Source organism: Dipodomys merriami, unplaced genomic scaffold, assembly GCF_024711535.1.
Source record: "Dipodomys merriami isolate MVZ:Mamm:240054 unplaced genomic scaffold, mDipMer1.0.p SCAF_13, whole genome shotgun sequence".
Classification (NCBI taxonomy): Eukaryota; Metazoa; Chordata; class Mammalia; order Rodentia; family Heteromyidae; genus Dipodomys; species Dipodomys merriami.
The window spans coordinates 25,925,951-25,947,341 of NW_027202604.1; the positions used below are offsets into that span (position 1 = coordinate 25,925,951).

Here is a 21,391-nt window from a genome sequence, read left to right on the forward strand (position 1 = left end):
CTCACTAGCCAACATCATCACTTGACACACACACACACATACAAGCATGCATGCATACATATGTTCATATGCACGCATACACATTCTAATTCAGAGTGTAACTGACCCACAAAGATGCAAATATCATCATTTCAAGAAAGCAACAGTAAGACCCAACTTGATTAGTTCACAGGAAGGGCTAACCACACCTTAAAACATGAACTATTTACATACAATAATGTGAATATATGGAATTAAGTGCGTCTAAAAAAGACAATGCATTAGTAAAATTGATTCCACTCGGTTTGTTTACTGTGTCTATAGAACATTTGGAATTATGTATGGCGCTCTATTTGGTTAGCCTAAGCCTCGCCTGCCCTCTAGTGGCAAGACATAGGCAGTGCAAGAAAATAATTTTTCAAAATTGCATACAATTAATTCATTTTAACCTGCCACCTAAAGATAGCAGTTTACACATGCAACTTCATCGTTGTCAAAATTAACACATTACAGTTACATTCACCAAAAGGAAAACCTTCCTAAAATAGAAGTTATGCTGTCTACTCAATCATTATCTTTAAATGAAATAGTTCCTTGTAAAAAATTAGATCTAAACTAGTTCAATTAAATGTCCCCATGAGGTACAGGAATACACGCCTAGGGTTTTCAAATTTTCCATCCTCAATTAAAACTATCACAAGGCACCAAAACATCACAACATACATGTTTTGCAGGATCACACCTATAATCTTAACCACTTAAGAGGCTGCGCTCTGAGGATGACAGTTCAAAGCCAGCCCCAGCATAAAAGTCCTCCTGAGACTCTCACTTCCAATTAACCACTCAAAAAGTCCACACGAATCTTCTCTCCAATAAACTACCCAGAAAAATCAGAAGTTGTGCTGTGGCTCAAGTGGTAGAGCACTAGCCTTCAGCACAAAGAGGCTCAGGGACAGCACCCAGGCCCTGAGTTCAAGCCCCAGGACAGGCCAAAAATAAAAACATTGGCTGTTATTCATTGGGTACTTGCTAGACAAACACAGTGCTCAGCTCACCAATTCCTCATTGCCTCTCTACAATGAGTATTTTTATTGTGCTTTATAAGCCTCACTTCATAGAAAACACTGGGTCCTACAGAGGTTTCAGAACGCAGCCAGTATGCAAAGATGGAGCGGGACGCCTGCCATTCCTGCTGTCCTCTGGTCCCAGGGATGATAACACCCTATGTCTCTGAACACCTGTGGCATTGTGAAACCAGGGCCCCACTTACCCACTTACCCAGGCAGGGTACCACCACAGGCCTCCCGTAATCCTTCATGTTCACCTAGGCCCTGGCCCAGCGAGGCATCTTCCACAGCAGATCCTACTCCAGACAAGCTGGTAAAGGACGTACATCACCCACGTCACCCTGTGTCGTTTCCCCCCCCCTTCCTCCCCCCCCCCCCCGTCCCATGTTGGAGAAGCCCTTTGTGCCTGCTTTCTTAATAAGAAGATGCACTCTTACCAAACGCAGGTACAGCCACACACACACACACACACACACACACACACACACACACACACACACACACAGAGTCTCACCATTCCTTGGGTGAGTTGTCACACTCATCTGCATCTCTAGCCATGGAAACAGCATCTATTTGCTTCCTGCTCGCCGTGTGTTAGTCCTTGTGTGAACCACTTCTTACTTTACCCTTCCAACAACCCCACACAGAAGGTGGGCATGGATCATTCATTTTACAGACAATGAATCAGGGGCTAAATGACCTGGATAGGTCACACAGCCCAGATGTCGCAAAACCAGACTTTGGGTTGACTCCAGACCCCTCAACCTTGATTTCCTTTTACACCTCGCTGCCGCTGGGTTCCTGTTTCCCAGTGTATGACACTGAGATCGAGTATATTAAACAGCCTGTGGGGGTCACGGCATGTGACAAGAGAGCCAAGCCCAAGAGCTGAGAAAATAAACCTGGGCCCTCCCGGTGACTAGCCCTACAATTTCCCACTGGAAAAGCAGCTACATTTGTCTTTTCACAGGCAAAATCAGAGATTGTTCAAGTATCCAGAGAGCCCCAGGAATAAGTCTCAAGGGTGTTCAGAGGCTACCGTGTCCCCAACATCCTCAGGTCTACAAGGATAGAATTTTAAAGACATTCTAAACAGTGAGTCTGTTTCCCCCAGGGCAGGTGGAGTTTCTGACACGCCTCACAAGCCAGTTCTTCCCACTGCGCTGCCTCTGCTGCCCTCTTGTGGAGAAACATGGTGCTGACAGGCAAAACCCAGGAGGCAGAAGCACAGGTTAGAAATGGCAATTCATCCTGGCTCTTTCTCTCTCTCCCTCTCTCTCGCTCTTAATTTTTATTGTAAAGGTGATGTACAGAGGTGTTAAAGTTACATAAATCAGTTAATGAGGACAGTTCTTTTTAAACAGTGTCACCTCCTCCCTCATTTTCTCCCAGTTTTTTTTTTCCTTCCTTCCCACCAAGTTGTATAATTCATTTCCAACAAAGTGTCTAGTGACTACCACTGCTGAATTACTGGCTTCTCTTTCAGACAATCAATCCTGCCTATTTCCCCTGACTTCACCTTCTCTGTGCTTTGTGACTACAGCAGAACAATTTGTGCTTTCCTGTCCAATCGACATGGTGGAGAGAATTCTGAAACAATACAAGGAGACGTTTGTGCTTTATAAATTCTCTTAAAACCCTACTTCTAGACTCTTGTACAAGCTAGTCACTGCCCTGTGCCTTAAGGAAAGATTCTGACAAAGCATCCTGGGAAAATTAGGTATAGTTTTCTTTTTCTCTAATTTTTTTTCTTTTGTGCCAGGACTGGGGCTTGAACTGAGGGCCTGGGCACTATCACTTAGCTTTTTTCACTCAAATCCGGCTCTGTATTACTTGAGCCACAGCTCTACTTCCCACTTTTCTTGGAAGTTAATTAGAAATCAGAGCCTCACAGACTTTCCCACCTAGACTGGCTTCAAACTGGGATCCTCAGATCTCAGTCTCCTGAGATTATAGGTGTGAAGCACAGGTACTTGCCCCATTGGTATTTATCCCTCTGGGCCATAGTTTGTTACTACAGAAGATCTATATGTGTTCTCCTGTCTAATCAACATGGCTGACAGAATTCTAAAAAACAACACACATGGCCTTTTGTGCTTTAACATGCCTTAAAACCCGACTTCTGGACTCTTGTAAAAGCTCATTACTCTCCTATTCCTTAAGGATAAATTCCCACCAACCATCCTGGAAAAAATCTATATTTAAAAGAAATATATGTCTCAATAAATTGAGTTTATTTGCTGGTCCTGGGGCTTGAACTCAGGCCTGGGCACTGTCCCTGAGACCCTCTGTGCTTAAGGCTACCACTTGAGCCATAGCACCACTTCTGGATTTTTCTGTTTATGTGGTGTGAGGAATTGAACCCAGGGCTTCATGCATGCTGGGCAAGCACTCTACCATTCAGCCACCTTCCCAGCCCCAATAAATTCCATTTTTAATCCACACTCAACACCTCTCATTTCTCAAAATGGTGCTAGGCTCCCACCAGCTTCCCTTCTGCCACTGTCTTCATTAGCTTGGTGAAGACGGGGCTGAAAACGCCCTGGCCATCCAGGACCTCTATTCATCTAACCCATAAGAAGCTCCAAGAAACTCCTCACCGGGGTTTCCTGGGGGCTCAGGTCCTATCACTGGTCAACCCAGGCTCACGGCCCCAGGGACTGTCAGCAGCCTTTCCTCTATCACCCTCTGCTACGCCGTCCTGTAGCCAGGCTGCCGGAGATCCACCCACAGTGGAGTGCAAGTCTGACTGGGGTTTCCCAGCTCCCCAGCTGCCAATCCCCACCTGTGCAGATCTTCATCATCCTCGGAGCACTGCCCTGAGAAGAAACTGCCACCTGTGACTGCAGAGACCAACACAAGTCTTCTGATGGCCACGACAAACCCTTGCACCACAGAAAGAGAGTGGTGGGAAGGGAGGAGAGCAGGAAGGATGGAGAGCAGCATGCTCCAAATCCTCCAGGGTCCTCAATCTACAAAGAGCCCTCACAAAACAACAAGCACACCCAATAAAGCCCACAGGGAAAAAAATGGGTAGAGGATAGGATGGTTTAAAAAGATGCCACTGATCAAGAGGGGCTGCCTGTATAAATGGCTTTTGTGAAATAACAAAAGGAGAATTCAATACATATCCTAACAACTTTTAAGAAGAGCGAGGGAAGGGGTGGGTGGGGAGGGGTGGGTGAGGTTGTTGAAAGGAGTAACGCTGATCATGCGTTCATGAACTGCTTTGTCGAATGGCCACTCCTTTCTTACAACGACTCCAGAATAACAATATTCAAAAAGCCATACGAATAGCTCATTGATATATCAAGCAAGCCCTTAGTCAAAAAGAGATGACATCATCACAATACGATGATGTTTCCCTTACATTACTGGCAAAAAATTTAAGGTGTGATAATCATACTAAGAGTAGCAGCTGGCATGAAAATAGGTATTATCATCCTCATTGCTATAAGCAGAAGATACATACAACATCTGCAGGAACCTCAGCACGCTTGAAATGGACATCGCACCCAGACACTGGTGGCTCACGCCTATAATCCCAGCTACTCAGGAGGCTGAGATCTGAGGATCCAGATTCAAAGCCAGCCCAGGCAGAAACACCCATGAGACTCTTATCTCCAATAAACCACCAGAAAACTGGAAGTGGAGCTCAACGTGGTAGAGTACTAGCCTTGAGCAAAAATGCTCAGGGACAGCGCCTAGGCTCAGAGTTCAAGCCCCATGACCCACAAAGTACCTCGTACTGTCTGAGGCTACAGAAGCTCAGCAAAGCACAAGTCCTAGCATGTTCTAGGCCACACCAGAAAGTCCATGCGACTCTAGAAATTCTAGTGTATAGCTCTCATTTCTCCAGCAGGACAGATCAGGGCTTTGCCCAGACCCTTCACCATCCCTGCTGGAGGTCACACCTGAGCTGATAAAGAAGCTACCATTTGCCTTTCTCCAGTCTCCAACTCTAGTGGTAATGTAGATTCAGCCAGCGTTCTGATTTGCCCAAATTCAGTGGGGTGTGGTGCAAAGCGAGGCTTGGCACACAGATGAAAATGCAAAGTTGGGTCATGTCCTCGGTTCTTCTCCTCATCTTCACCCCTTGCAGCCTGGTGCGTGGAAACCTGGAAATCCACAGTTGATAACAGAGCCCATCGGCCACGCTCTGCCTGTGGCCTCACTCAGAGGATCTCCCGCACTGGGAGCCACTGATGTGGAGGCCACAGATGAAACTAATGACCTCACACATGGTCTTCCCTGAACAAAGCCATCAAAAGGCCCAGGACACCACGCCTGCAGCAGCCGGGCCTCCACGGCGGCCGAACGCCATCGATTTGATGCTGATTCCCTGAAACTTCAATCATTATTTTTCTCATCTTCTTCGAACTGTTTCTTGAGGAGGGAAAATGGAGTTGTGAGAGGTTTAAGAAATTATCTTGAGCTGACAATTACAGCCAGCCCTAACGTATCGGAGTAAGGAGAGCTCGGAACTCTCACAAAAAGCTTTGCAAATGCAGACCTCTACTTCTGTCACGTACCCAATTTAAGGTTCACATGTAACTTGGGGTTTTTTTGGTCAGTTCTGGGACTTGAACTCAGGGCCTGGGTGCTGTCTCTGAGCTTTTTTTTTTCCTCTCTCTCAAGGCTAGCGCTCCACCACTTGAGTGGCAGACAGCTCCATCATAAGGCCGGTACTGGTGGTTCACACTTGTCATCCTGAGATCTGAGAATGATGTTTCAAAGCCAGCCAGGGAAAGAAAGATCATGAGACTCTTATCTCCAATTAACCACCAGAAAACCGGAAGTGGAGCTGTGGCTCAAGGTGGTAGGACTAGCCTTAAGCAAAAGAGCTCATGGAAAGTACCAAGGCCTTGAGTTCAAGCCTCACCATTGACAAAAAAAAAAATCGCATAGCCTTTCCTACCCAGGCTGGCTTCAAACTATGATCCTCAGATCTCAGCCTCCTTGAGTTGCTAGGATTTCATGAACCATCAGTGCCCAGATTAGATGACAGTTTTCATCTGTCCTTTAAAATTAAGCAATCCAGACTTCATGCGTGGCTCAAATGGCACAGTACCTGCTTAGCAAGCACATAGCTAGGCAAAAAAAAAAAAAAAAAGTAAATAAATGGACAAGTAAAATAAGCAATCTAGCCTAGTCAGTAAGGGAAGCACATCTTTACTCCCAGTTACTAGGGACACTGAGGCAGGAAAATTGTTTGACCCTGGGAATTTGGGACCAGCATGCACAACACAGAGCACAGCAAAACACTACCTTTAAAAAAAAATGAAGAAAGAAAAGAAAGAAATTCACTGGCAATTTCCCTGGAAATTAAATGATCAGAATGACTGCAAAACTTCAAATACAATCTATTGTAAGTCCTTCTGCAAAAGTTACCACTGGCCTTTTCTTTCTTTTATTAAGCATATTAATTACTCAACAACTTTTCTCCACATCTCAAATGAGTCTTAAATTATCTGAATACTTGTTTTCAGTATAGCCCTGTGTTAAATGAGCCTCACCCATATTTCTCTCCCTAAGCAAGGGGAGGGAGCACGTGAGAGCTTGTGCAATGCACACACACACACACACACACACACACACACACACACACACACACATGTGCATACACATGCATGTATGCACACAGCACCAATGGTTTTCTGATTGTTTTCTTTTGGAAAAAGCAGCCAGGAAAAAAAAAAGTAAGTAACACTGAGAAAAATCTTGAAAAGACACCTAGAAGCATACTGCTCCAGCATCTAGCCAATACCCCCAGCTTTACTTCCAGCATCTTCTGCCTACTTGCTCACCATGCAAAGCTTGTGTGGATTACTTGCTGGAAACAGGCACGCTGTTTACACAAGAAGCTTAAAGGCCTGAGGGCTCACCTGTGTGTCCCCGGAGGTGGTAGTTGGAGGCAGACATCAGCTTACAGCACACCATTAACACATAGGCCAGAAAGAGCCAATGGAACAGCAACACTGACTTCGTGTAGACTCTCATCCTAAGGAGAGACAGGGCTGAGTCAGTGCAAAGCCAGAACGCCAGGCTCCTGGAAAATGCAGCCTGGGCAGGGGGGAAAGAAGTCAACAGCCTCCATACCCCCCTGGCGTCGCCCCAAGGTAGCCGGAAGCCAAGCAGACTTTCCTCTGTGCTGGCAGTAACCCAGATCTCCACAACTACCTTATATGCAGAGTGTTCCATCTTAGGTACTCAGGAGGTTGTGATCGGAGGCCTGGGGTTCGAAGCCAGCCCAGGCAGACTCTGATCTCCAATAAACAAACAAACAAAAAAAGCCAGAAGTAGAATTTTGGTTCAAGTCATAGAGTGCCAGCCGTGAGCAAAAAAAAAACCAAGTGAGAGCTCACTCAAGACCTTGAGTTCAAGCCCCGGCTCCAGTAAATAAGTAAGTAAGACAATAAAGGAGTTTTCCAAGTTAGCACCACGCCTTGGTGAAAAGTCTATTTGTGATTCACCAAGGCTCCAGTTCAGCTGTTCTAACAGAACATGGTGGTTAGATTCCATATTTTTAAAAATACACACTGCGAGTGACAGTCAAGTAAAAGTTGACATGGTTTTAGTATGCGAAAGGATCCATGGAGATGTTGGAGTCGTGGTCCAGGAGCTTCCTGGGTTCTTTGATTGTCAATTAACACCCTCTGGTTTAAGGAAGACGGGCCTCGTAGTCTACTTAACCAACCTCCAAGTTTAGGGAAGAGAACAGATTGAAGGGGAGGGGAGGAGAAGGGGAGAGGAAGGGAGGGGGTGGGAGGGGAATAGGAGGAGGGGAGGGGAGGAAGAAGGAAGGGAAGGGGGAGAGATTCAACTCTTGGACACTCGGGGTCTGCAAACAATCATTTCACCTTGGAGACTTCATCAGAAATGGTCCCAGTCCAGCACAGTTAATCCAGCATGTATTTTGGCGCCATTCCAAATTTCCATTTGTAGCAAGGACCCATTCTTTTGGCAGCTCCAAAAAAAACCCAATATGATCTTAGCTTGGAAGACCTATTTTGAAGAAGACACAACAAAATGAAGAAAAGAAAAATAAGAATCAGTTTGCATTTTAGCATTTAAACGAAACTGAGTTCCAGCAGGAAAATAATGGGGTCACCAGGATGCTTATTGTTTCTAACAAGTGGGAGAGAGCCCAATGCTTTTTATGAAAAGTGTTCTATCGTGAGGAAATTCTGGAGACTTCTCTCATCCCCTGCTTCGTACAATAGGGTTTCAGTGCAGAAGTGTTCACAACAGCAAAGGTATGACAGAGAGCCCCAAACCATACAACATTCACCAGGACATCTTTCTCCCTGCTTCATTGACCATTGGATGAAGCCGAAATTCAGCACCATCTGTTCCCAAGAGATGATGTAACTTATCCAATCTCACAGAGAGTGGAGAACCAGCCTGAAGACCCTAATTCTGAGATCCAGGTGATAGAAACCTAAGCATGAGCAGGGCACTGGTGGCTCACCCCTGTAATCCCAGCTACTCAGGAGGCTGAGAACTGAGGATTGCGATTCAAACCAGCCTGGGCAGGAAAGTCTGTGAGACTCATCTCCAATTAACTACCAGGAATCTAATAGTGGAGCAGAGGCTCAAAGTGGTAGAGCACTAGTCTTGAGCACAAAAGCTTAAGCTGGGCAGTGCCCAGGCCCTGAGTTCAAGCCTCACAATCAACAACAACAACAAAAAAAACACCTAAGAATGATGCCGGACAGCCTCCATTTTTTTTATCTTTTTGATGTTAATGGAAGACAGAAAACTTCTTTCCAATGCAATTCGTTGTGTCAAAAGGTAAAGAATACTTGGGACTACTTAACACTAAACACTCAATACACCAACCTAAAAAAAACTACTTATTAATACTATTATTATATTTAAGTAATTATACACAGGGGTTGCCATTTAACAAAGCAGTTTATGAATACAATATATCTTGATCCAAGTCACCCTTTTGAAGATTTGAGAGTGCGGAAGGCCCTCATTCTTCTTAATTTTGTAGGATATGCATTAGATGCTTATCTTGGTTCCAAACTGAAGACATCTGAAGAACAAAATGGCACATCACTTTCCCTTCTTGCTAAATCAAATGCATCCCCTCCTGTGACAGAGATAAGCAGAAAACCATTGCGCGCAGTGACAACCATTAAAGTTGCGCATACCAAAAATGGATGGCAAGATGCAATCTCGTTGCTTTGGAATCTGGTGAACTCGCTGTAGGGTCACCACCAACCACAACTAAGATTTTGTTTTTCCATTTTTTCCTCTTTTCTAAATACCGAAAGCCAATGCTCCAATTCAATGGGAGAATATTTCAGGTGATCAACATCAAGTACAACCCCTGTGGGACTTCAAGAAAGAAGGAAACTACACCTGGAGAGATTCATTCAACAAGAAAAAAAGGGGGGACTTTTAATAGCTGTATAAATATGAATTGCACAGAAAAAATGTTATCTCCCCGATCCTCCAATTCTATTAAGTCTCTAAGTCCTCATTTCACCCAAGGGCATCACGTGAACTTCTGCTATCTGAAAGAAGTACGGTTTGTGAGAACCATTATAATGTATTGGAAACCAACTGACCTTTCCTGGCTAATATTTATCTTGTTTTCCTCACACAAAAGAAACCACTGGACATTCTTTTATGTTGTTTTTTCATTTAAAAATGACCTATCTGTGAAAAAGGCATGTAGTCTCATAGTCTGCATACCAGAGAGGAGCCACAGGTTTAATTTTTGGGTGGAAAGTAATTCACTCAACCTTTCCCCATCCAGTGGGTTAGGCACTTGCCTGAAAGGATTAACTCTCTCATGTCACTTCTATACTTGAGTGTGTGCAAGTCCGCCCATCCATTTGTGTAATGTACCTACGCCATTCATCTCATCTTCCAACTCTTTCCAATCATAACATAGTCCTGGGCTGGGAAGGTGGATCAGTGGTAGGTGCTTGCCTTGCATGCAAAAGGCCCTGGGTTCGATTCCTCAGCACCACATAAGTAGAAAAAGCCAGAAGTGGTGCTGTGGCTCAAGTGGTAGAGCGCTAGCCTTGAGCTGAAGAGCTGAGGGACGGTGCCCAGGCCCAGAGTTCAGGGCCCACGACTGACCAAAAGATAAAAATAAAAATAACACAGCCCTGAGTCTGTTTTAAAAGTCATTGATTTTTTTAAGGGTGTTCCTAACTCTCAATGATGAAAGACGCTGCGCATATGTAGGCTTACAAAAACAAAACCTTGTTCAGAATGCATCTGCTTATTGAACTCGAATGACACAGACAGCATTTGGACGCTGAGCTCCATTTTCATCTTCTACCTGAAACGGTGACATGATGACATTATGTGGGTTTGGTTTCTCCTTTACCACAGAAGAGCAGAATATCTATTTGTGTTTCCTGGGTGCTGGAAAAACTTTGAGGTTCCCAGGCAGAAGACATCATTCTTCAGATGTTTAATTTATTTCTGTGTCACACAGAAAAATTCTGTCTTCCCTTGAGATCTTTTCAAGGAAATGAAAAGCCTGTGCCTTTCCTTCTCTTGATCTACTTGCCTCCTCAATTGGGGAGGGGGAAGGGTGAAATCCTAAGAGAATTGTTCTTTCAACGTAGAGTCATTGGTTTGTGGATAAGCACACCGTGGGTGCATCTCTTGTAGAATTCCCACCACGCCCCTCGCTGCACACATGTCAATCTATGCAGTAGCTTCCACACAGGCTCTGAGAGTCTACCCATATTGGTTCCTTTTAAAGTCAGAAGACAAACTAACTCTATACCTGCGACTGATTCTGAGAGGAAAAAAAAATAGACAAGCCGAAATGTCAGAGGCTTTTGAAGGCCATTTACAATATATTTGCTATGCATTCTTACTATCAAGGTCACAAAAGGACACATGCACACAAAAAACATGTCAACCCAATACAATTGCGATCTGAAATTGGATCTCACATGAGGAAAAACAAATGTGTGCACACAGTCATTCCCAGAATGCACTGCGCATACCCCACATACCCAGAGCCACAAAGAATATTCCTCCAGCACTTAACAATAGCTGGATACAACCTGTAGATGAAACTTCAAAACTCTATCAACGTTAACTCCCCTGAGTTCCATCACCATAGTGTAGGTAAGAAAGAAAATTCCCTTGTTATTAAAAAATATCCTGAAATGCTTAAGAGAAAGGGGTAAATGTTTCTAACTTAGTTTCGAATGATTCCAAGGAAAATTAAGAGAGAATGAAAAGGTAAAGGAAAGAAAGCATGAGTGAGCAAAGGAGGTCATGATAGAGGAAGCACAGAATGGATGGATGGGTGGATGGATGGATGGATGGGTGGGTGGGTGGGTGGGTGGATGGATGAATTGATGGGTGGTTCAATGGATGTATGGATGGATCAGATGGATCAATGAATGGATGGATGGGTGGATGGATGGATCAGATGGATCAATGGATGGATGGATGGGTGGATGGATGGATGGAAGAATGGATGGATGGATGGATGGATGGATGGATGGATGGATGGATGGATGGGTTGGTGGGTGGGTGGGTGGGAGGATGGATGAGTGGGTGGATGGGAGGATAGATGGGTGGATGGGAGAATGGATGAGTGGGTAGATGGGAGGATGGATGAGTGGGTGGATGGGAGGATAGATGGGTGGATGGGAGGATGGATGAGTGGGTGGATGGGAGGATGATGGTTGAGTGGATGGGAGGATGGATGGGTAGGTGGGTAAATGAATGGATGAATTGATGGATGGATGGATGGATGGATGGGTGGGTGGGTGAAAAAGAAATGGATAAAATTTAACTAGTGAATTGGGTTAAAGTATAAGTAGAAATTCTTTGTACTGTTCTTTCAATTTTCTGTTATCATAAATTCTAGCAACATGAAACATTACATAGCCACTTAAAAGGCTTAAATGACTGACACCTGACTACCACTTCTGAACAATGACAGTTGACAGCTTGGATGAATGTTTAAATTCAACTCTGAGGATTTACTCAAATCTCTAGAGGAGCCTATTTGTGCCTACCACACTGCAAGCATTGTGTTAAGCATTCCTATACACTGACACACAAAAGTCCTGGTGGAGCACACTTGTAATTCCTGCTACTCAAAAAAGGCAAAGGCAGAAGTATCAATAATTCAAGACCAGTCTACACAGCAAGGCCTTGTACCAAAATTAAGCCAAAAAGGGTCCAGGTATAGCTCAGGTATAGCTCAGCATGCATGAGTGCTCAGTCCAAATTTCATTACTTTTAAAATAGTTAATTAATTACTAACTCTATTAAAAGGAGAACTTATTTATAGCCCTTATATATATGGCTAAAGAAAAGATATATGACTTTTCCAGTATCACTCAGCAATACGTGAGCCAGGCCATCTGATACCAGTGTAACTAATGTTTGGAATCTGGCAAAAGCATTTCCCAAAAGTATTTGTTTCCTCCCATGGTTTAGGAAAACACTGAAAAATACCACCATCTTTCTTCAGGAATAAAGACACAAGTCACTAACCTTGCGTTCCAAATATCTGGCTGGTGCTGGTAGCTCACACATGTAACCCTAGCTACTCAGGAGGCTGGAGATCTGAGGATCATGACTTGAAGCCAACCCAGGAAGAAAAATCCATGAGACTCTTTTTTTTTTTGGGGGGGGGGGGCGGTCCGGTCATGGGGCCTGAACTCTGGGCCTGGGCGCTGTCCCTCAGCTCTTCAGCTCAAGGCTAGCGCTCTACCCCTTGAGCCACAGCGCCACTTCCCGCTTTTTTCTTTTTGCTTATGTGGTGCTGAGGAATCGAACCCAGGGCCTCATGCATGCAAGGCAAGCGCTCTACCACTGAGTCACCTTCCCAGCCCCCATGAGACTCTTATCTCTAGTTAACCAGCAAAAAGCCTGAAGTAGAGGTATGACTCAACATGGTAAAGTGCTAGTCTCTTTTTAATGAATTTGTATTGTTATTATAAAGGTGATGTACAGAGGGGTTAGAGTTACATAAGTCAGGTAAAGAGCACATTTCTTTTTGGACAAACCCTTTCCCTCACTCTCCCAGTTTTTCCCTCTCATCTCTACTCACAAGTTGTATAGCTCATTTTCAACATAATGTCTAGTGAATACCACTAGATAGATAAATGAATAATAGGAAAGGAAAGAAAAACAACAGCATATTTTTTTGAAAAAAAAACTCTTGTTTTCATTTCCTGGAGTTCATTTCAATAAATATTATTTTATCTGATCAGGTGCACGTACACATTGCATCTTTGTGTTCTTCTGCTAAGAGTGCTAGTCTTAAGTGAAAAAGCCAAGCAAGAGTGTGAGGCCCTGAATGCCCTACAATAGGTGCACACGCGTGTGCACGTGCGTGTGCACACACACACAATCTGTGCGTGGCTAAATCTGCACACATAATTGGATGGAATTTAGTACAATAATTTATATCAACACTAAGTGAATTTTGCATCATCATGAAACGTGCATGAAAGGTAGTACTGTGTGTTCTGGTTTCCACAGATTAATTAAAGGCCAATGTCATTTCCCAAATTAAGACCAAACAGCAGGAATTATAAAGGTCACCAGTGCGGAAGCCACCATTTCTCCAACAGGTGGGAATAACTGTTCTTGGCATTACAGATCTCTAAAACACTTCCATGGAGACAAACCAGAGTGAGAAAGGCATGAGTGATAACTTAATTACTTCTATTGGTTTCCATCAAGGCATTACACACACACACACACACACACACACACTGTGTCTGCCCATTCCATCAGGCTCATTTGCTGACCCAGGGCAAATGTGTAGCATGTTTACAACAGCCCAGCAAGGCAAAGTCAGGCATCATAGCACACACAGAGGGGCGCTGCCCTTCCCAGCTGCCCACTCTCCAGGACGGTCCCCAGGGGCAACGCCTCTCATTGCCTGCAGAGCAAGGGATGGGATAATGAGCTATTTCCAGGCTTGTCACCAGTTCAGCTCTGACCTCTAGGGCTGAGGTCCACTGGGAGGCCCTGAGACTTCTGTCCTCACCCCCTGGGTCCCTGGGCCAGGTGATTCTCCCAGCTGAGGCTGTGAGAGCCACACTTCCCAGTGGCCAATCATTTAGCCGCGTGAACTTCCACTTCAGAGAGGAGAACCTGGAAGCGGATCGCCTTTGGGGAACCAAAGCAGGGGTCTGCAGAGGGCAGCCCCCCTAAAGGATGGTTTGCCCGGCAACCACCCCCCATTTGAACATGGAGCACCTACAAAGAAGAATTCATAGGCTGACACTGGTGGCTCACGCCTATAATCCTAGCTGCTCAGGAGGCTGGGAACCAAGGATCACAGTTCAAAGCCAGCCCAGGGCAGGAAAGTCCATGAGATTCTTATCTTCAATTAACTACCAAAAAGCAAGAAGTAGAGCTGTGGCCCAAATGGGAGAGGTCTAGCTTTGAACAAAAGAAAGTTAAGAGTCAGTACCAAGGCCCTAAGAGACAATACCAAGGCCCTGAGTTCAAGGACACACACACACACACACACACACACACACACACACACACACCAGAAATGAGGGGAAATGGTCCCCTCTCTAGCCACTGAAATATCCCCTCCACATTGGAGTATCTTTAGAAATGTGTAAACAGCTTTTCCATCCAGGTAGGCAGTGGTAGGAGATGTAATGTTTCTCTGGACACTACTTCTAAAAGAAAACAGTTACTAATGAACTTCTTAAGAGTGTGCCAATGAAAGGAAATGGACTTAATAGGTGAACAACTTTGGGGACAATGTATCTCAGGCAGCACCGCTGGCTGAAACCACCAGTCAGCGCTCCTTTCTGGCACCATGAGTACAGTAACTTTGTCAGGTACAGCCTGGTCACTGCCCTAGCTCAGACCAGGCACTATTTTCCCCCTGCCAATCTGTGGCATTATACATGTCATAAATTAGGGCTTTTTTTTTTTTACAGCTTATTTGAGCACCTTAGTGAAGAATTTACTACTGAACCATTTTACAACATACTAAAGCTTGTTATAAATGAGCCATTAAAGACAATAACTGGGTCTATTAAAAATTAAAGAATTTTGGAAATGGCATTTTAATTCACATGGTAGCAACCATCCGCTCTAAATGAGGTGCTAGAGAGTTTTTAAGAAAGCTCGTCTTCTTGGAGTTGATTTAAATCAGGTAAATAGACATGTTATGTTCATATAAAGTTCACATTCCATCATTTTAAGAACCAAAAATTCCTTTTAAAAGCCACACAGAGGGGCTGGGAAAGTGGCTCAGTGGTAGAATGTTTGCCTTACATGCCTGAGGCCCTGGGTTCGATTCCTCAGCACCACATAAACAAAAAAGAAAAAAGCCGGAAGTGGTGCTGTGGCTCAAGTGGTAGAGTGCTAGCCTTGAGCACAAAAGCTCAGGGACAGTGCCCAGGCCCAGAGTTCAAGCCCCATGACCAGCAAAAATAATTTAGAAGAAAGAAAAAAAAGCTACAATATATTGGTCTCAGGGCTGTGACAGGCTTCTTTCTAATGCATTTTGTTAATCACAAAGAGAAAGAAAGAGAAAAAAAAAAAAAACAAAACTCTTCCTAATCATAAAATGAAAAAAACCCTTTACCAGAACAAATAAAACAAAACAAACTGGCATGTTACCTAAAATAAAATGTACTCACCAAAACCCAGTGCCACCCGGCAGTGCCTCATGGTTTGTTTGTCCAAAATAAATGAATCCAATCTGAGGCTCATCCACGATGACCGGTAATGGCAATTTAGCCATAAATCTCTCAAGGCCCAATTATCCCTACTGTAGAGGGATTTTTTTTCTTTTCATTAGACTAGTTTTTAATTGGAAAAAAAATCTCCACCTCACTTCTCATTTTCCAAATAACCAACACAGAGCAGCTAAGGATTTTACTCAACATAATAAATAGCCAAACATAATATGTGGGAAGCAATCTACGAGTCATCAAGCACTTGAGCTCGTCTCCAAAAAAAAAAAGTTTTCTTTCTGATTTGATCCAATCTCTGCATAAGGAATGTTCATTTTTTAAAAATCCGTTGAGCTGAAATAAATATTAATAACAACACTGCTAATACTTTCATCACTGGGGGACAGGGAGGAAGGGAGGAGGGCTGGCCTGTACTAAGGTATAATCAGAACATGAAGAGAGGATTTCTCAGCCACCCTGGCCTTGAGAGTAAGTATCCTGCACCTTACAGAGGTTAAATATGCTCTGTTAATAAAAAGAATAAAAGCAAGCCTCCACTTTCACTGCCAAATGAGTGACTATTTAACCTTTAGGATCCCCAGATTCCTCATCTGGAAATGAATAGGGTTCAATTAGACCAGAAAACTCACAGCACAATTTAAGAGGAGCAAATGGGCAACTCGTGGCTTGTACACAGTAGAGATGCAAGGTGCGAGACAAAGCCCATCACAAACATAACCAGCCTCTTCCATCCATGCCTGGGATAAAAGCTCAATCTGATCCTTTATTATTACAGTTTCAACCTGAAAAATCATCTTTTCTTTGACAGTAGCGCCCTCGTGTGGCTGAAACAAGGAAGTCTATTTACTATACTGTCGCTGATTTACAATACATCTTTTAATTGTAACCATTCCTGGTAAAAGTTTGAACAAATCCATATTTAAATAATATCAGATATAATTATTCTTGAATAAATACAAGATTCCACTTAAATAGCAATATCACACTAAGTAGCCTTACCAAGAAAAAATATATATCCAGAGCTTCTAAATGAAATGGAAATTATCTTCATGAAACGTTGTCATAGGTGCAAGTTTTGTTTTGTTTTTGTCTGTCCTGGGACTTGAACTCAAGGCCTGGGCACTGTTCCTGAGCCTCTTTTTGCTCAAGGCTAACACTCTACCACTTGAGCCACAGTGACACTTCCGGCCTTTTCTGGGTAGTTTATTGGAGGTAAGAGTCTCATAGACGATTCTGCAGGGCTGGCTTTGAACCACAATCCTCACATTTCAGCCTCGTGAGTCGCTAGGATTACAGACATGAGCCACCAGTGCCTGGCTATAGATGCAAGTTTAGTAAGATCTAGGACTTGTTTCTCCCTGTTGTTTCTCTTTGGGGGAGGGGTGAGGGGGGATGTATGCTTGTTCTGGGGCTTGAATAGGCCTTAGCTGGTTTTTGTTGTCATTTGTTTGTTCGTTTGTTTCTCATGGCTAGCACTCGACTTCTTGAGCAACATCTCCAGATCAGCTTTCCTGCTGGTTAAGTGGAGATGAGAGTCTTGCCAATTTTTCTGCCCAGGCTGGCTTTGAATCTCAAGCCTCTCAGTCTCCTGAGTGGCTAGGATTAGTGGTGTGAGCCACCAGTGCCCAACCAAAGACTGTTATCATAGTAACTAAGTGGCTGTGCACTCTGGGATCCAGGCTGTCCCTCTGGTCCCTCGCTCCTTACGATGACACGGGAAGACGGCAGGTTTGCTTGTTCTTTTGTTGTGGTGGTGTATTTCTATTTATTTGTTTATTTGGGTTTGGAGTGTGTGTGTGTGTGTGTGTGTGTGTGTGTGTGTGTGTGTGTGTGTGTTTTGCTGATCCTGGACCTTGAACTCTAGGCCTGAGTGCTTTCCCTACTGTTCTTTTGCTCAAGGCCAGCACTCTACCACTTGAGCTACAGCATCACTTCTGGTTTTTTTCTATGATAAGAGTCTCACAGACTCTCCTGCCCAGGTTGGCTTTGAATCATGATCTTCAGATCTCAGCCTCCTGAGTAGCTAGGATTATAGGCATGAGCCACAGGTGTCCGGCTATTTGCTTGTTTTTTTAAGTCCATTTAAAAGGTGTTTTTTTTTTTTTAATCAGTCATTCCACTTACTTAGGTAAGGACAAAAATATCAAGTAAGCAATGGACTCAGGGCTCCAAATGAAGCCGGGGATTTCTACAATCTGACAAGGAAAGGGAATGTAACAGTGCAAAGCAGCCTGGGAAAAGCCGAGGGAGGGGGAAGAGGCAGAGTAGTGAGGAAGAAACAGGAAGCCCAACTCAGAACACCCCTTAGCTCAATGGTAGATTCATTCAGTAACATGGCACCTTCCTATTGTAATTTACATCTAGTTAAATTACAACTGTATATCAGCATTTTAATAGGTAAACTTGGGGGAGGGCAGGCTGTACTAAGATTTGAACCTGGACAACATACCTGCTAGGCAGGTACCTTCTCTTGAGTCGCTCACTGGTCCTGTTGAGTTTGCAAATAGAGTCTCACCTGCATGCCTGACTTGGTCTGGCCTGTTACAGGCATGTGACGCCTTGTCCAGCTATTTATTGAAGTGGGGTCTTGTGCTGACCTAGAGCTACAATCCTCCCAATCTTCACCTCCAGATTAGGTAGGATACAGGCATGGCCACTGGTACCTAGCTCATATCTAAATGACAGTTACCAGTGAAATGTTCAGCTAACTTTTCAATGGAAATTCCACATCCTGGGTTGTTGTTGTTGTTGTTGTTTTAATGCCATTGGTGGGGGGAGGGACTTGTTGGCATTCACAGCATCTGTGTTGAACCCTTCCCGTGCTTGGACTCCACTGGCTCAGATAAAGGTTCCTCATCCCTGTGACCTAAAAGGCAAATGGTTCACATCCATAATGCATTGCAACCACTGCCTGGATCCTAAGAAATGCCTCTGTCTCCTAAGTTTCCACACATGAATTCACTAATCACAGCCTCCCACAGGCCGCAGAGAAACACGCAGCAGCAAACATGTCCATGGTAAGAAAAGAGGTTGTGACCCCGTAACACACACACACACACACACACACACACACAGATGTGCGTGCACGCACAAAAAGAGAGTAACAAACACCACAGAGGGCTTTAAGTAATGTTGTCTCTTTTTTAGAGCTGAGTTTATATCCAGAAGAAGAAGGTGAAGGAGGAGGAAGAGGAAGAGAAGAAGGAGGAGGAGGAAGGGGAGGGGAGGGGGAGGAGGAGGAGGAGGAGGAGGAGGAGGAGGAGGAGGAGGAGGGGAGGAGGAGAAGGAGGAGGAGAAAGGGGAGGAGGAGGAGGAGAAACACTATAACATAATCTGCCATGTAATACAAAGTTTATTTTTGTGACCTAGCTCTACTTAAAATAATTTTTTCTTTTGGAGATAGAAAGAAGAAAACTCATTTTTCCTTTTGGAGATAGAAAGAAGAAAGGCAAGGATGAGCTTCAAATACAATCCAACTATTTCTTCCAGTCTTTTATAGCTTTCCTGATACAGGACCTTTGCACATGCCACTCCTGTTCAGAGCCAGACACGTTCTTCTGTCCATCTCTCCTTGGTTAATTCCTCTCAGTCATCTGATCCCAGGGCAGCCGTCTCCCCCTCAAGACCCCACTCTTAAACTTGCCTTGCAATCCTCTATTTTAATCTTGTCTTCCTGGCACTAACACGTATCAACCCAGGAAGTCTCGAAGCTGGTGAGGGCAGAGGTCAGGTCTCCATCCTCAGCAACCCGGCTCAGCTTTTGCTCTTCCTGGAGTACTTACCACAGCACCTGGGAAGTGCCACGCAGTCAACAAACAGGGGTGGAGATTTAAAAAAGAATGAATGTTGATGTCCCGCCTCCTTCTCCTAACAAGTCTGTTTCCTATTGAGCCTCAGCTGCCACCTTGAAGCCAAATGGAGAGCCAGAGATACTCTGAGACCCTGAGGCCACCCCTGCCAGCACTCAGAGACACCCTCAGCCCTGGCAGATGAGCCACAGGTGCCATCTGTGAGCAGGACAACAGCGTCTGTCTCAGTCTACCTGTGGCTAAGTCAGCCAAGGAGGTGACATTTCCTCTTCCGGGATTTCTCAAAGGGTAACACATCCATCTGGACTGTACAGCGAAACAAAGAAGCCGAGTCCACAGAGACAAGATTGGCCCAGATGCCAACAAAGCAGAAGTGAGCCAGAAGTCCCGGATCCCGGGCCCTGAGGTTCATTCTATTTTCAGTCTCAAGGCTTCCTTGGGCCTGCTGGCCAGCAGTCCCTGCCTTGAAATTCTACGCCATCACTGACAGCTTTGTAAACGTTTCGTAATTCTCCTCTTTGGCTGGGCCTACCTTACAGTGACTGCTTCATAAAAGTCTGAACACCACCAGGCTATTCCAGGGATGGTGAAACAGCGCACCCACTGCGGTGACCTTCCCAAGGTCATACAGCGAAGGGGCCTATGCCCAAGCCACCCCATATTTTCCCAATTCTGCACTCCCCAGCTGGCAGTACCTAGGTAAACAAGGGCTCATTTAAATGTAAATGAACTGCAAGTAGACTAGAATCACGTGCATCCAGTGCACAAAGTGCAGGGTCCGTGCTCATTTGGTGATGCAGGCAGGCTGGAACAGATAGTGACAGAAACTTCTTCCATGACACAGGTCCACTGGGGAGGAGACGGCCCCATGAGTAATATGGGGCACAAACTCAGCAGGTGACGTCAGCTGGCTGATTCCAAATATAGGGAAGTCACTAGAACATGGCTCTCTTGCCATCCACAGCTTAGGTTCTTATTTATTCTTTTACATCTTCCAATGGGCAAACATATCTGGGGGGGGATGGGAAGTAGGGGCAAGGGTGCCACTGGGACTTGACCCAGGGTTTCATCCTCTTGCTCAGCTTTATCAGCTCAGGGCTCTCACTTGAGCCACACCTCCACTTCCGGCTTTTTGCTGGTTAAATTGGAGCTTCAAGTCTCTTAGATTTGTCTACCCAGACCGGCTTCAAACCTGAACTCTCCGATCTCATCTTTCTGAGTAGCTAGGAGTACAGATAGGCGCCACTGGCTCCTGGCCCAATGGGTAAGTTATTGGCCCCCTCTAAACTCCTCATCTAGTGAATGGATTTGAAAATAGCTCATAGGCCACTGTGAAGTTCAAATCAGGCCCAGAACCAGAAAAGGCTCTGTAAATTACACCTGTCCCACCCCAAGTCACCCTCAGTAGCCGCAGCCGCAGCAGCAGCAGCAGCTAATAAATGCCTGGCTCTGTCCTAAGGCCCTTCTGCACATGTGCTCCTGCAATCCTCCCATCATACCTGTCATTCCTGTCACACCTGTGGACAGGGGCTATTGCTACCTCCATTTTACACCGTTTGGACACAGGGAGGTGATGCAGCCAATAAGTAGCAGATCCGGGATATGAACCCAGGTTCAGGGTCTGGCCCCTTGACCACTGGGCAACAGAGCCTTTCCCCATCTTCAGAAGTGAGCAGGCCACAGCCCATGCCCCGACTCCTTTTAGGAACCCTTCAGCCAGGACAGGATCGCTGACATCGGTCCATGTCCCCTTGCTCTGGTGCTGACCCGATCCCTGACCGTCCTCCTCTGTTTCTCTCTGGTGTGTAATAATTTCTGTATATCATAAAGACCCACATGTCTCGTA

At 44.9% G+C, this 21,391-nt stretch overlaps 1 protein-coding gene across 1 annotated transcript in view; it reads right to left on the minus strand.

Annotated features, from left to right (window-relative positions):
* Tafa4 (TAFA chemokine like family member 4) overlaps window positions 1-21,391 on the minus strand; it is a 142,102-nt gene that overhangs the window by 91,083 nt on the left and 29,628 nt on the right. Inside the window, exons 2-3 of the mRNA XM_070018404.1 lie at window positions 7,907-8,051; window positions 6,932-7,047 (exon numbers count right to left, since the gene is read on the minus strand). Of these exons, the coding sequence (XP_069874505.1) occupies window positions 6,932-7,047; window positions 7,907-7,920 (130 nt within the window). The 5' untranslated portion in view covers window positions 7,921-8,051. The remainder of the gene's footprint in view (window positions 1-6,931; window positions 7,048-7,906; window positions 8,052-21,391) is intronic.